A 16927-nucleotide genomic window follows, 5' to 3' on the forward strand; every position below is an offset into this window, starting at 1 on the left:
AAAATATCATGAACATTATAAAAAAATATCATTTGCAAAGTAAATTGTTCGAAGTTTCGCATAAATTGACTGATATACATACTATAACAAGGTATAGTACTTTGTAACTAATCTCATTGGCGGATAAGACAACGGAAAGAATAACCGCATCGTTAGTGTCAGCCAAGGGCGCACCGCTCATTTTCTTTCAGCAGTTTAAGTGGGTTCCTACCCCTCGACAAGCTTATAACGGACGTAGGACACGTGCCACTATCGTCTTTTCTCTCTCTCTTTCTCTTTCTCTTTCTTTTTCTCTTTCCTTTACCTCTTATATATCTTTCTCTTCTTTTTCGTCTTCGTCTTCTCCTTCTCCTTCTTTAAACTCAGCAGCCAAACGAACCCTACTGCAGCTGTCGCGAACTAGCTAACAGTCTTGCACCTAAATATCTCCAACATGTTTCTTAATTCGGATCCAACATTTTTTTCTTCTTCTTCTCCTTTTTGTCAAATTTATTTTATTATTCAAATCCTTTTTAAGTTGTGTAGGTATCTACATTTACACGATGAGCCGATTATTTGCTAAATCGATTAATTTCACTAGATAAAAGGGTCGAGAACAATTTTATATATTATCATAAATTATTTTGCGACATTTAGTTTAAATATTTAAAAAAAATAAATTTTATTTTATGCTTTAGTATTAAAATTGCGTAAAATTCTTAAAGTTGAGTAATTTCTTTTGAACCGTGAATAATTCATCTACACGTCTATGTATTCAAAAAATATTAACATATCTTCTACACGACAAATATTAAAATAATTAAAATTCATTTAACAAATCAAAAAAAGATATTTTTAAAGGAAAATATTTTCAAATATAATATTTTTAAATATTTTTTGACTGCGGCGCGCTCTCGAACAAATCTATTAATATGAATGGCGCGGCGCGATTTTCGCATGTCAGTCGCTGCGACTGTTTTTCCACTGATTACTGACCAAAACAGTACCAGGAAATTTGATACCATTCTTAGGGTTTAAAAAATAATAATGGCAAATAAAATAAAAATATCAATTTTTGTTATTTATCTTAATAATTCTTTAAGCTATTTTAATTTACTTAATTTATTTTGTGCATTCCTTCAATAATAATCGGTAATTTAAATGTAAAGGAAAAAATACAAAATTTATAATGTAACACAAAATATGACAACTTTAACATGATATTTTAATAATTTTAACCTAAAAATAAAAGAGCAGTCAAATATGAAAGCAATTGACTAAACGATATTAAAATAATTGCCAATATTTAGTTACTATGTTACTATGGAGGGTTATGTTACATAGCACAATAAATTCCATCTTAAATTAATCGGTAAAACAGCAATAAAAGTATCATTGTGAAAAAATACAGAGGGCGTATATTTATACCTTTCGTATATATTAATGGATTTGTGAGAGCGTATATATACGCCTTTCGTATATATAGATGGACTTGTAAAAGCGTATATATACGCCTTTAACAGTCAAAGGGATAATTAAAGAAATTTATTTTCTATATTATGGCATTCATTTTTATAAATGAAGTGAATTCTTCTGACCTGTGAACAACTCATACACATGTCTACATATTTAACAATAAACGTAATGAACTTTATGTATATTTATTCCTACCACGGAGAATCAAATAACCAAACCGTGTATTTAAAAAGCCATATATATTTTATGTTGCATGTATAACAAAAAATATACCATTTATGCAATAAGAACTTTGGATATACCAAATAGCATTGTATTTTATAAAAAAATTCTACCAAAAATTATACAGGGTTGGTCACCACATTTTACCACCTTGATTTACGTTTTTATTATTACGCGTAGCAGACAATGTTTCACATGGAGTTGAATGGCTTTAAAAGGGGCTCATACTGATTGTACTTTTTTTTTAGGTGGACGTGTCAAGGACATATGAAGGTCATTAATGTTTTTTTAAATGGAATCATATATTTTTTATTGCATCATCTGATGCTCTTTCATATTATTTACAAAAAAGTATTAACCTATTTATGTAAAAAAATTATTACTTTAGGAGATATTTTAATTTTTGTCTATTTACAAAAAAAATTCAATATGGCGACCATTTGCATCAGAACACTTTCTGAATCAAGAAATTAATGACTCATTAACGTTTCTTAATGTATCTTATGTTATTTCCTTGCATTCATTGATGCAATCCCTTATATTGGCCATTGTAGTCGGAGGCTCAGCGTAAACTTTATTTTTTAAGTAACCCCATAAGAAAAAGTCGAGTGGCGTTAGATCTGGTGACCTAGTCGGAAAATGAAAAAGTTGTCTCTTTGAGTGAGAGCCCAATTACAAAATTCTAAATGTTTATAACAGTGATTTGCGGTCAGTTCTTGAACCTTTGATACATGATATGAATGGTATTTGTGCTTTCTCAGTATGCGTAAAATGCTTTTGCGGCTAATTCCAGCTTGTCTTTCAATTTCGCGAGAGCTAACGGATGGATTTATCGTAACTGCGGCTAACACTTCCCAAATCGTTGGATAGAATGGGGTGGGCCCATACATTTTCCGGCTAAATCACCAGATCTAACGCCACTCGACTTTTTCTTATGGGGTTACTTAAAAAATAAAGTTTACGCTGAGCCTCCGACTACAATGGCCAATATAAGGGATCGTATCGTCAATGAATGCAAGGAAATAACATAAGATACATTAAGAAACGTTAATGAGTCATTAATTTCTTGATTCAGAAAGTGTTCTGATGCAAATGGTCGCCATATTGAACCTTTTTTGTAAATAGACAAAAATTAAAATATCTCCTAAAGTAATAATTTTTTTACATAAATAGGTTAATACTTTTTTGTAAATAATATGAAAGAGCATCAGATGATGCAATAAAAAATATATGATTCCATTTAAAAAAACATTAATGACCTTCATATGTCCTTGACACGTCCACCTAAAAAAAAAAAGTACAATCAGTATGAGCCCCTTTTAAAGCCATTCAACTCCATGTGAAACATTGTCTGCTACGCGTAATAATAAAAACGTAAATCAAGGTGGTAAAATGTGGTGACCAACCCTGTATAAACGGTCCATTTGACCGGTCACTGTACGTTTAGTATTAAAAATATAGAAAAAATATTACAATATTTTTTATAGGTACTATATTAAAATGATTAAAAATTATTAATAGAGAAAAAAAAACCAAAGAAAATATTTTTCTAAGAAAATAATTTCAAACATTAGCCACATAGTTTAAAGGTAATTTACTGTATCCATTTATGCAGAGTTCTCTTTCTCTTTCTTTCTCTCTCTCTCTCTCTCTCTCTTTATCTCTTTCTTTCTGGATGGATGGAACAAGTTATAGGAATTCGAAGTAAGGTTTTAAAAGCGATCCAGTTGGAAAGAGCGATTTGCGCTCGTAGCAGTATAGCTCGTTGCGTGCATTAAGAAGCCGTGCACGGTGTAAAGCGCCCTACTGTGCGCCTGTCTACCTTGCACCCCGCACTGCACAAGCAGGTCTGGTTGTTGTTAGGGAACGTATTTGTACACCTGTTGCATCGTTCGGCGATTACCGTAAAAGGCTCCTCTTCATTCGTTAAACAGAATTCAAATGGATAGCCTCTTTTGTATTCCTCCAACTAAATCGATCGAATTCTACACAGTACGATCGTCACATTTAATTTCTTTTATTTTTTATTCATTTATTAATTTATTCATAAAATGAACTATTTTATCAAATAAAATGAAAATGAAACCTGGCAGAGGATATTTTATGTGAAAAAAAAGTAAGAAAAACAATTATTTCATCCGAAGTTACGTTTTTCGATAGAAGATAGTTTTTTTAGTTCGAACGAATAATAATCAAATATTTGAATTTTATAAGAAAAACAAACCCTAGAGATTAGGTATCTACGAAATATTTGTAGACGTATCTTCATATACACGTGGTACAGCAAAGATTGTCCGTATTAAGGATAAGGGCAGATAGGAGAAATTTTCGAGAAAGAAAAAGGAGAATAAAAAAAAAGAAGAAGTAACAGAGAAGTTTTTGCCATAGGTCGAGCCGATAACGACGTTCACGATTATCAAGAGAAACCACATGCTTCCATGAGATAAGAACGCAACCGAGCAAAGGAGGTCTTAAATATCCACAAGGACTCTCATTATTTCTTTTTGTAAAAAACTCGTGAATAATTGAATAAAATTAATAGCCTAAACGAGTGTGTGTCTCTTGAATATTAATTTACAACTTGAAGACAAAAATAAAGATTGTAATAACGAAAGACAAGGAATAATATATTTTCTATATTCTGTATCTGAATATCATCAAATAAGATCAAACCAAAAGTGTAAAGCGTTATCGTTAATGGTATAACATTTAAGTGGGTATATAAATTTAAATATATAAATAAATTTAAATAAATAATACAATTTAAATATACGAAGAATAGAAATAACATTGATTAAATTAAAGAGTAAGTTTTTCCTATTGACATTTTCTCCTTTTTCTTCGAGGTAATAGATTAAAAGAGAAAGAGAGAAGAAGGAGGAGGAGGAGGAAAAGAGGGTGAAGGGTGAGGCTTTAGGCGATAGGAGGAGTCGGCCGTAGCGATAAGGTTGAGTGGCAACAAGTAGTAGCGCCATTGTTGGTCGGTGATTATCAAGAAACCGCGTGTTTCGCCGAGATACGCTTTAGAAACAGAGTGTGTTCGATGATAATGGAGTGGTGCACGGCATGCCGACTTCCTGACGGTGCTGCTGCTACCAATACGAACTATGCTACCCAACTTGCTTGTGCATTGGTTGGTTCATCTTTGTCGTCGTCGTCGTCGTCGTCGTCGTCCTAGTCGTCGTCTACTCAACGAAGTAAGCCTCTCTCTCTCTCGCCCTCTCTCTTTCTGATTTTCTTTTTCTTTCTCACTCACTCAACGATATTGCTGTTGGACCGTAGGCCAATTATCGTGCCATGGCTGATTAGCCGTTACTCTCAGCGTGCCAGATAAAGTATGCGATTACGACGAATCGCATCTCGTTTATCGTTTCGCCAGCAAGCTTTAACGCTCCTACTTTGTATGTTTCTTCTATATCGAGAATGTATAATATATATATATATACACACAATTGTTGGAATTTTATTTAATGTATACGTCTATAGATAACATATTATTTTAATTATAATTTCTATCTTATTATTTTTATTCAAAAATATATTTTATAAAATTGCATAAAAATAAAAAGGTAATATGTATATGTATATGTATAAGAAAGTTAAAGTTTAGTTCGTTTCGTAAGAAACGGAATGTATTCTCGGTGCGGATCGAAGCGCCGCTCGGATTCCGTCTTCGACCGCAATATCTATGTACGAAGAAAACGGATCGAGCCATTCCCTCAAACCGGTTGGCAGGAAGCTTCACTGCTCGATCGCTCGATCGGTGCTGGGGAAGCTCAGAGAGTTCGCGGATGAGTTTAACAGAGTAGAGGTATATACTCTACTTATGGAAGAAGAAGAGTAGAATAAGAGAGAGAAAGAAAGAAAGAAAAAAAGAAAAAAAGAAAAAGACACCTAGATCTTTTGCTCTCTTTTTCTCTCTTTTTCTTTCTTTCTCTTTGCTACAGGAAATTGTTGGTAGTAGTAATAGTAATAATAGTAGTAGTAGTAATAGTAGTAATAGCGAGGCGTCATTGACATCTCTCTGCTGAGCTGTCAGCGCGCAATCACGTTTATGCGTTACACACAAACGCACACACACATATATACATATATATGTACATAGGTAGATAGATACACACATACATACATACACATAAGTATGTATATACTTACATACGTATTACCGTTCTCGTCGGTTTAATCCGCAGCAAGTAGCAACGATTGCAGCATATCCAATGTCAAAGTCAGAGTTAACTTTTAGAGGGCGAAACGTGTTACGAGATAACCAAGTTAAGTAAAAAGTCAAAGAAAAATAAAAAAAAGAAAATCTTTAATTGATATAATAATGTAATGAACAATTATATCAATCGATCATAGAAATAACTTCTTCCCCGCATTCCAGTTTGTTTCCTTTGCAAAACTTTAACTTCACTTGCGCGTATACTTACGTAAAAAAGTATAAGATTTTACAGATAGATATATATATATATATATCTATAGAGAACGTATTTACCTCTCGGCCTGCCATACGACTTCATGGCCTTGATTCCCATTCCGACGTATGTATCCGTAGTAGCGTAGTCCACGTACATGTGTGCCGTAGTCCTTGTATAATCGGCGAACATGCACGAACCTCGAGATACTGTCATTAGGCAGCCGAATATTGATGATGATTATAATGATGCTGTTGGTGGTGATGATAATGATGATGACGATGGTGATGATGATGATACACGTGCTGTGCAATCGGTACTCGTTGCGAGCAGAGACCACCCCGCAAAGAGACCTTCCTTCGCGAAAACTCACCTTCGACGACAAAAACAATGACGAACAGTTTGATGACACCACGATAACGACCACGACGACAAAACTCCAGATAACGCATTCTCGACAACGAAAAGTCGGATTGAAAGAGATTAAGAAAAGGAAGAAGAAAAAATATCATCGTTCGATGTTGTTCACCATCAAAAACTCGACAGTGTTCTGACTTTTGAATATGACGACGATGACCAATATGACGACGATGACCAATATGACGAAAAGAAGAAAAAGATAAAAGTAGTGGTGGAAAAAAGTTCACCGTCGTGTCCAGCATGTGTTTGCTATCAATTCATAACCGCGAGAAGCTACGGTGCTATTTCCGACTACCTGCTTGCGCAATAGGCCAGGGAGAAAGAGTAAGAAGGAAGAAGAGAGAGAGAAAGAGAAAATGAGAGAATGAGAGAGAGAGAGAGAGAGAGAGAAAGAGAGATGAGCTAGCGTGGACGAAAATATGAATCGCCGCCGAAAATACGGCAAGAACGTGACGATCCGCGTAGGAGAAGGAGAAGAAGAAGAAAAAGTAGGGGAAGAAGGGAAGAAGGGGAATTTAAGGGGTGGGTGGGGGTGTTCTCATGCACACTCGCGCACTCGCGCATCAAAGTATGTACGTACACAACGAGAACAAAGTATATACTACTACACAAACGATAATGACGATCACTGTGGTAAAGGGGTTGAGAAGGGGAGGGTCATCGATGAATTTAATTCTTCCTAACTAATACATCACGATACTCTTCCAGTTTATTTACTTTTTTCTAAAACAGTATCACAATATACTTATCACGATATTTAAATTTTTTGTTGTCAATGTTAATGAAAAATTGACCGTCGCGAATATCGTTTGCGTTGTTTTTATTATAAAAGAGTTAGATAAACCACGCCAACTATGACGACGACAACAACGACAACGACGACAACAACGACGACGAGGACGACGCGACGCTCGAAGTTGTTCGCGAAGCAAAAGCACCGTGGCTGCTACGAGAAGATAGAGAGAAGAGAGAGAACGCGCGCGCGTACGGCGCGCGTGCGAGCTGGCCGTCAAAGAGGGGAGAGGATTTTGAGAGGGAGAAGGAGAAAGGAGGAGAGACGTTCAAGACGTTCGGGTGGGAGTACTTACTTATATACTCCTTCCTCGACGAAGGGATAAGAGAAGAATCCTATGTGTGTGTACGTTTATGGCTTTATATGTCACAACGCGTTTATGCATACGTGTATAAGAGGAAAAAAGAGAGAAGGATGTATATGCGAGGGAGAACACGTGAAGAGCAAAGGAAGGCTTCCTTCCTTCTTTTCTTTCTTCCCTTTTTTTTTACTCTCTATTTTTTTTCTCTGAAAAGATACGCTAAGCTTATCGATTATTTTAACTGCAATATGCTTAAATTTTCTTAGATAATTGAATATTCTATTAATTATTAAATCGTTTATTCGTATAATTTGTTAAGTTAATTCCAATGAGAATTATTTATTTGAATTATAGTGAATAATAAATCAAAGAAGTCTAGGAAATACGAACGAAAGAGGATATATAGTAATAAGACGAAGAGCATCATTGAGTAGAAGAAGAAGAGAGAGAGAAGTAGTGGGAGAAGCACACTTGACTCGCGCAATCCCCCACCATCATTCAGTTACTCAGTGTTCGTCAGTTTATGAATGAATTCTCCCGTGGAGAAGCCTTAGGCGCGCGACGTATTGCGGCGACTCGAAACGAACGTAGCCGAGCGTTACCGACGTTAACCGAATGAACCAGGGCCGTCCTTTTCTTCAATCGCGGCGGCTCGTTTACTTGGATTCATTCATGCTCGCGTTTAGTCAGCGGTCGGTAGTAGAGTACTTATATTTCTTTCACACACGAGAGAGAAACACATTGATGGCTTTCTTTTTTAACTGTCCTTCATTCTTTTTATCTATAGAATTTACTACACACTTATAAACTCATACACACACACACACACACATTTATATATATATATATATATATATATATATATATATATATATATATATTTATTTATTTATTTATTATATATTACGTATTATATCGTTTCATTTATTTCATTAGAAATATTATTATAGGTATAGATTTAAACAATTATATATAAATGTAGAATAAAAAACGTTTCTCTTCGAGGAAGATATTAAAACGTATTATTCCGTATACGCCCGTTTGAAATTTAATGCGTTACTTATTAAGACGTCCTTGTAAGCCCGTGTGCAAACCGTACTAGAGAAACTTCGTAAATAATTTAACCTTGCTTCTTCAAAGAGAGAGAGAAAGAGAGAAAGAGAGAGACAGAGAGAGAGACAGAGAGAGAGACAGAGAGAGAGAAGAAACTTTTTGCATGATTCGTTACCGAACACGAGAACGTTATCGTTTTGCGAGAGCAGAAATAAGGATAAATAAAAATGAAAATAAATCTGCGCCTCGTCTCGTGTTAACGTGTAATTATCCTTGAGATTCCGTCGGTTGTCTTTTAATATTTTTCTTCGATTTCTTTTCTCTTTCTCTTTCTCTTTTTACTTATTATATCCGGAGAGAAAGAGAGAGAGAAAAAAGATAGTACCGGTTGCGAACGGACGCAGGTTATTAAATCGTACGCGCGATAAAGGAAAGAGACCTGACGCGGAAGCGAATGGTTACGACTTAAGATAGATTTAACGATGAATAAGAAAGATAGTGGAGATAGAAAGATCGATAGAGAATATTATGAACGGACGATATAATACCAACTGTCGTTGAGAAAAGCGGACGACGAGGATGATGCGTATGATTACAATCCATAAGTACCATCATCTCTGGTTTTCTTCTATGTGTCGGTAATTATGGAAATGGTATAAGTGAAAAATATCTAACCCATTAAAAAGAATGTATGACTCAGGTCACTTTCATAATAACCAGTTCATACAAATCTGGTTCACCTGGAACTCGGACCGTGAGAAATTATCATTCGCGTTTATTTTGATATTTGTCTCGTTAGAAGAATCCCCTCCAACTTTTCATACACATATACACACATATAACCGCGCGTACATTTATATTCATAAATAAAATATAGATAAATTTTTATTTTTTCGACTAATCGTGCGAAAATGACCGAGTTTATTATCCGAATACTTCCACACTACGAAGTTGATTAACGAGAGACGCGTGGAGAGGTGAAAATTCTTGCGGCACGCGTTTCCGGTAGCGAAGGCTCATTCATAAATCCGCCGTCTCCGCTAACCCAACATCAAAAGAGACCACTACACCACTACTACTACTATCACCACCTTCACCGCTGTCGCCGTCTCCGTTGCCGCAGCTACGATATTGCCAAACGTGAGCTAACTTTTACCGCTGCGTAAGACAAGACCAAAAAAAAAAAAAAAAAAAGAGAAAAAGAAAGAGAGTTCTGATCTACTCCAGTAACCGGTTACACCATGAGTATTTGTATCAATGATCGAGAATGCTCTTTTCAGTCAATTCCCAGATCCGTTTATTTTCTTATTCGATGAAAACAAAAAAGAAATAAATTAAAAATAGAGAAACAACAGATACACAGGAAGGATGTTAAAAAAGATAATCAAAAGAACAAAATAATAATAATAATAATAATAATAATAAGTAAACTGTAACTCAGGAAGGAAGAATAAGTAAGAGTACCTCCCCTACCTATAGAAACAAGATCGATGAAAGAGATTTCCATGGTGTTAGTGCATTTATAATATAACCGTGCGTTAATCTACGAACATGAGAAATCATGAGAGGAAAAAGAAGAATATAGAAAAATATAATTCTTCTACTAGTATAAGTAATATAAGGTACTTTCAAGATCATAGGATGGATGTGCCGGAGGCTAGACTACTTTTTAGGCACAATTTTTAGGCTAGATTCACCGTAAGCAGGAAAACGAATTATGGGGGATGCGTAAGTTTATATTAAAAAGAGAAAGAAAGAAAGAGGAAGAGAGAAAGAGAAGGAGGGACGACAGAGGGAAGGAGATGGAGAGCGTGAGAAGAACGTAGTCCTCGCGTTTGCTCTCGATGCCAGAAGGCGAAGCAACCTCCCCTTTCCCTCTCACACTCTTCTTCCTCCTCCTCCTCTTTCTCTTTCTCCTTCTTCTTCTCCTTCTTCTGTTCCTCTTCTTTCTCGGCACTCCTCGTGCGTAAAAGAGACGGCCGCTCGCGGAACACGTCATTTCCTTTAAAGGAGGTTGAGGAGGGAAAGGAGAAGGAGGGGGTGGGGAATGGGGAGAAGGAGGGGGAGAAGAAGGGATCGAGCTCACCTGCCCCGCTACGGTCACTCGACTTCCGGCAACCCTGCTTGTTCGTTCTCTCACTCGGTTTGCCTATGGCCCACGGCCATGTAACCGTGACTTCTCTCTCGCTAATGCTTCCGCTCCCCTTTCCGTCACACTATACACATTTTTTTGGTCTCTATTTCTCTCTATCTTTCTATCTATCTATACCTATTTTATAGATACTCTAGAATAATAATAATAATGGATAACACAGACACCTATAGATTAATCTTTTAATTTTGGAAAATATTTCTATATTTATATAATACAAAGAAACATATTATAGATTCATCATTTGTTGATTTTTTTTTTTTTTAATAAAATCGTTGAATAAATGATATTTTTTAACACAGTTAATAATGATTTTTCGATTAAGTTTCAGGATAAAATATGTATAATAAAAAGAACTTTATCTTATGGAAGGGAGGGGGAATAAATCAGTTCGAGAAATGTTTTCATAATTCAACTCGTGTCAAGGATAGAGAATTAAATAGGAAATTTCCTAAATAATCATTGGTCTCTTCACCGTTTCGTTTTAGCAGGTCCGTGCAGATTTTGGTAATCGCTTATCCGCTTGGTAGCGTTTACTTTGGAAAACATTTATGACCTTACAAACGTAACGTACTTATGAATTAATAAATATAGAAAATAAAATAAAATAAAATTGTAAAATTTTTTAAACATTATTTTTTATTGTTTATAGCTTATAATTAACCATTGTATAATACCGTTTAATTTTTTGAAATTGTTCTTTTATGTCGCACAAAGAATAACTATCATCACCTTAAAATTCATTATCATTCACGTACGTTCGTCGATTCTGTCGTTTAGTCATATTCTGCAAAAAAAAAAAATTATTTAAAATAAATGTAGGATTTGAAAACGCTTTCTAGTTGTGTTAGGACTTTAAACTGTACGTCACGGTGGATTTGAAAAAACCAAAATAAGCCCTTAAATTTAAGATTCATGGAAAATTTCAGACTTGCAACAATGTAGCTCTTATCTTATCTTATTTAGACTAAGGATTAAGATAATCGGTTGAAACTTGATACACTACGCACCAGAAAACAAAGCGATGTCGAGCCACACTCGACATAGGACCACAAAGGGTTAAAGTATAAAAATAAAATAAGTTTAAGTTTAAGAAATATATAGACTCGTTTGAAAGATCGATCATTTGTTGATTTTCTGAGAAGACATTAGGGAAAAGATAATCTTTAACATGGAGTATGATTTTTCGATTAACATAAGTTTTAAGACGAAAATATTAAAAAACTATAATTTGATCTTACAGAGGAAAAAATTCGTTCGAAAAATTGACGATAATTCGAATTCACTTCGAAGATAAAAAATTAAACAGAAATTTTTGGTAAACATTCGTTGATTTGTCGATTGTATATTAATCACGTTTTATAATTACAATGTTAAAAAGCACAAATTCATTTAATAAAAAGGAATAGATTCGTTTGAAAAATTTATGATTGACCAATCGAAAAAAGAGAACGTACTTTGGAAACAGTTATCAACCTTTTCAAAACGATTGAAATGTCCAAAGTATGCTTTTATCATATCTCTATACGTATGTTTACTTTTTCTTCGAGACACGTGTCGACACGTTTCCAGGCAGTTATAGTTTAGTCGTCCTATAGTTTAGAAGTAAAATTCGAGATATGCTTCGTAAAAACGAAATATTTGTAATATTTCAACAATTTTTTATTAATTATTATCTTGCGTTTACAGAATAGAAATCTTTTTCTCTCATCGTTTTATATTAGCTTGCTATCAAAATTTTTTAATAAAGAACATAGAAAAATTTATTTCCTAAATTTTATTTAATATTCAAACTACTTATGTTTTTTTAGTTATGTATGTTTCTTTTGTGAAGTATTAATTGAATTTTTACCGTCGTTGACGGTGAGAGATAAAAGAAAATCTGTGTTAAATGGTTGATGTAGCATCAACAAATTTCTTAATATTTAAACAAATCTTTATTAACAATTACTGATTTTTATTGTTTCATAGTCAGTTTTTTTTTGTTAGTTTCAACGTGTAAACTTTGATAGGTGTTATTGGTGAGTAAAATTTAATGAATATTCATTTAAATTACGGTCTTTAGATGCGGTAATCTTCATGTGGTTAGATGCGGAAACAGGTATATTACTTTCCATGTAATGTTTATCATATTTTATATGCTATACAATCAATGGCAAGTAAAATCCAGTCGATGACCGCTTACCATAAACATTATAATTATAATTAGTTCCTTTCATCTCCCTAATTAATATCATATTCTCATTTCTTTTATTGACTTTTTTCTAATAATTCTAATAATCGTTTTTCATATAAACCAAAAATCTGAAAAAATTCAAGAACTTTTAACTACTTCCTTTTCATTTTTTCCATTACAAAATAACAAATACAAGTTCATAATTACAAAGCATTTTGTTTTGTTTTTTCAGGATTTGAAAAATGTTTATAATATTATTAATTATACTGATTTTAAATAATATACTCAATTTACTTTTTAGGAACTCTAATCATGAACAATCTTTAAACCTTTTTTTTGCAACTGCGCACAATGTAGTTGGTAAAAGTCACGTCGCGGTCACGATAAAAAACTTGTTTTTAGTTTTTTATGTTCGTAATCGTGTGCTCATCATCGTCATCTTATGGGTAGGAGACATCGTACAATTATCACTGAAGATTTAAAGTAAGTCAATTTTTATTTTAAACACTTGTACAATAAGTCTAATGATTTTTAGTAACAAAAGTGATATTAATAATTCTACTTTTCTTTTATGTTTCAGAACCTCGTTGTAATCGTGCGTGTGAATCAATGAAGTAATCATATTGCATCGTTGAAATAAAAAAAAATAAAAAATCGTGAAATAGAATCAATGTTGTTCGTCGTATATAAAAAGTACGTTCTTTCGCGTAAAAAAACTCGTTTATAATTTCTTATTTCTATTTTAAACATTTACTCACCGTTTTTTTAACTCTGTGCTCGAGGGGCTCTGCTCCGGCACCACTCGGATCGATACGATAAATCGAACGATAACGGTGTTTATATAGGTTTGGCCTTGCTTCCTGGCCCTTCGCGTATAATCTTATGAGGTGTAGCGTTACAAGATGTTGAATAGCTAGCAAGATGTCTTATCTTGAAAACGCTAGCGACCGTGTGTCAAACACTGTTTTTGAGGTTAGTTCGAACTTAATTTTCTTGGCAAATAGAATATTTTTCTCAAGGTTATTTCTTGAATTCCTTGAGCCCTATAAGCATGGAACCCACGAAGAAATTATTTCTATTAAAGATAAATTCAATTTGTGTATTAAAAAGTGTACTATTGTGACACTTGCCCCGAAAAGCCAAGAACGCACCTTGGAGATTTTTTTATAAAATATCATACGTAGCGAAAAAAAAGAACATAATGTTTAACAAATATTGTTCATTGAACTATGAAGATATGTATATTGTTAAAATATACAAGTAATGTACTTTGTTGCGTCAAGTGCAAAGTGTTAGAAAGGGATTAGTGCAAAGGGTAGGAGACCCATTCTGCATTCGTCACTAAAGATAAAAGGTAATTTAATTTTTACATTGATTATACAATAATTTCATAAAAGTTTAGAATATGTAATACCAATGTTTCTAATCAATCTTGGTTTTGTGTTCTCTTTTCAGATGATCATTGCAAGAGTGCGGAAAGTGAAAGCAGTTCCGTTAAACTTTTTCGCGTTTTATAAATTGACTGCGTGCAAAACAGTTGTTAAATTAATTATACAGTCAGTGTTTGTACGACTTAATTAAGTAATATTATAATCGCTTAGTAAAGTCAGTGCCGTGGTCGCGATAAGAAATTTTTAGTTTCTTATTTCCGTTTGAAACGTTTACTCATCGTCATCCTAACCTAAGGGTAGGCATCCATCGTGCATTCATCAATGAAAATTCGAAGTAAGTGTATTTTTGTAATTAATTATTTCACAAAAGTTTCAATGCTTTTTAATTATAATATTAATAGTATAGTTTTTTACTTTTGTTTCACATTGTAATTGTAATCGTGCACGAAGCTATGTATAGGAGTGTTGTATCGTTTAAATATAATTAAAATCATAAATTATAAGCACACGTACGTTCATTAATTCAATCGCGTTCGTGAATTATTTTTGAAATTTATATATAATGTACTGAATTAGTGTCAGTACATCAATGAAGATCAAAGAAGATTAAAAATTTACCGCATTTCGAGATTAAAGTAGAGTGTTTGATTTTTGTATTTGCATTGACTGCGTGTAAAGCAGTTTTTGAATTAGTTGTAGAGTCAGTTATCGGGCGAATGATAAGTAAAAATTAAACGCGAATTAGAGTCAGTATTATTCGACGTATAAGAAAATTTCGTTTTCACGCAAGTGCGTCATCAAAGAAAATTATTAAGGAATTCTATGTGTTTTTTTTCACAAACAAAATTTATTTAATTATTTGACTAACTATTTAACTATTTAACTATTTGCTACGAAGTAGTAGTGTATTAAAGCTATCGCAGTACTTCTAATGTTAACTGTTCATATATTATATGTGTGTCATTTTAATTTTCTAAATGTGACACGTATGTGATACAACGGTTGGTAATGAGTGAGCCAAAAAATTTGAAGTCCCTCCATTGCTTAATCATGCCGAGGATAAAAAGGTCTTAATCCATATGAATTACTTGTTGCAATTATTTGAATAAATTATTTACGAACACATGAAAGTAATTTCTTTTTTGGAATTTATTAAAAATAATCTTATAGATATATAGGATGAATTGGATTAGAAAAAAATCAGGTATATCCTAAAATGAAAGACTTGAGCAATGCGACTATATTGACACTTTAAAATAATATTAATTAACCCTTTTGCTATGGTCGTGTTTTTCATGGCGGTACTCCTATTGAAGGGGAAAAACTCATTTTTGAAGCATTTTATTGCTGATATTGACAGTTTTTTATTTAAAAGACACTAAAATTACACGTCCAGAATGGGATAATTGATGTGCTATACCTGCATGCGCTCGTCGAATGGAAAATACACGGCATTTTATGGAGAGCGACTGTAGTCGCCTGTAGTAGCGAAAGGGTTAGTTTATAAATAAATAAAACAAATAAAATAAAGTTAATAAAATATCGTTATATTCTATTATAGAATGAAAATGATATCTGGTATCTATCTAATATATTTAAATAAAATCGCGCGCGCGTATATATTACTTTATTTATTATTACAAAGATATTTATTATTATTTGTTATTATTATAAAGAAAGTAATATACTTACACTTCTTCAAAACAAGAAATTATTCACGAAAATTATATATTCTATGGTTTATTTTATTAGTTAAGGATGGTATATTATTTTTTCATCGGTAAAATTCATTTAACTTAGGATATTTAATTTCGATTTATTTCAATATTATAAATAAATGAACAAGAAGATAAACTTCTTCATGATTTTAGCAATTAAGTGGTGACGTTTTGAAACGATATTAAAAGATATTATATTAAAATTCATTATTTGCAAAATAACTTGTAGTGTTCTCAACCCACTTAGATAAATTTCTATAAAAATGCATTTACGCTTTAATCGTGCTTTTTAGATCAAAATTTTTATTCTAATATAATAATCACTTGTTTCTACCTTCATACTTTTTGTGTTCTCATCTATACGTGTGTCCAGGTGTTACACACATGGGTGAAAAACGGTTAGTATGAGTTTAGTTGTAATTTTTTCTTATATTTGCGACTATAATCGCGCTAGCGACTGCACGGTGTAGTTTGCACCTGTATGTGCGTATTAGTGTGCATTGTACATCATTTAGCAATAATAATTAATCGATAACTAAGATTTGTGACATTACAGCGGCCACTTATTATATATTCATTTTTGACGTGACATACATATAATAATAATAATAATAATAATAATAATAATAATAATAATAATAATAATAATAATAATAATAATAATAATAATAATAAAATAATAGAAATTATGTAATAGTATTATATCTATTATTATTAATAGTATACTTAATGTTAGAAAATATGTTTTTATTTATATATAATTCGATTTATTGTTAAAATATTAAGTAAATTTATTGTATCATGCATACGTTATATATGTACGCCAATGGA

General features: G+C 32.9%; 1 protein-coding gene across 8 annotated transcripts in view; it reads right to left on the minus strand.

Moving 5' to 3' along the window:
* The window catches only part of pnt (ETS transcription factor pointed), a 96955-nt gene that overhangs the window by 27040 nt on the left and 52988 nt on the right, over nt 1-16927 (minus strand). For 5 of the 8 annotated variants that reach the window (XM_089171200.1, XM_089171199.1, XM_089171196.1 and 2 more), the window contains one exon: nt 6173-6301. The exons of 2 other annotated variants lie outside the window; for them this stretch is intronic. In XM_089171200.1, coding sequence (XP_089027326.1) covers nt 6173-6301 — 129 coding nt within the window. Of the gene's footprint in view, nt 1-6172; nt 6302-6465; nt 8381-16927 lie in introns of those variants that run through there. One more of the 8 variants, XM_015334816.2, reaches the window with a different exon arrangement.

Source organism: Polistes dominula, unplaced genomic scaffold (genome assembly GCF_049000335.1).
Source record: "Polistes dominula isolate Pdom_NZ unplaced genomic scaffold, Pdom_raw_medaka contig_31, whole genome shotgun sequence".
Lineage (NCBI taxonomy): Eukaryota > Metazoa > Arthropoda > Insecta > Hymenoptera > Vespidae > Polistes > Polistes dominula.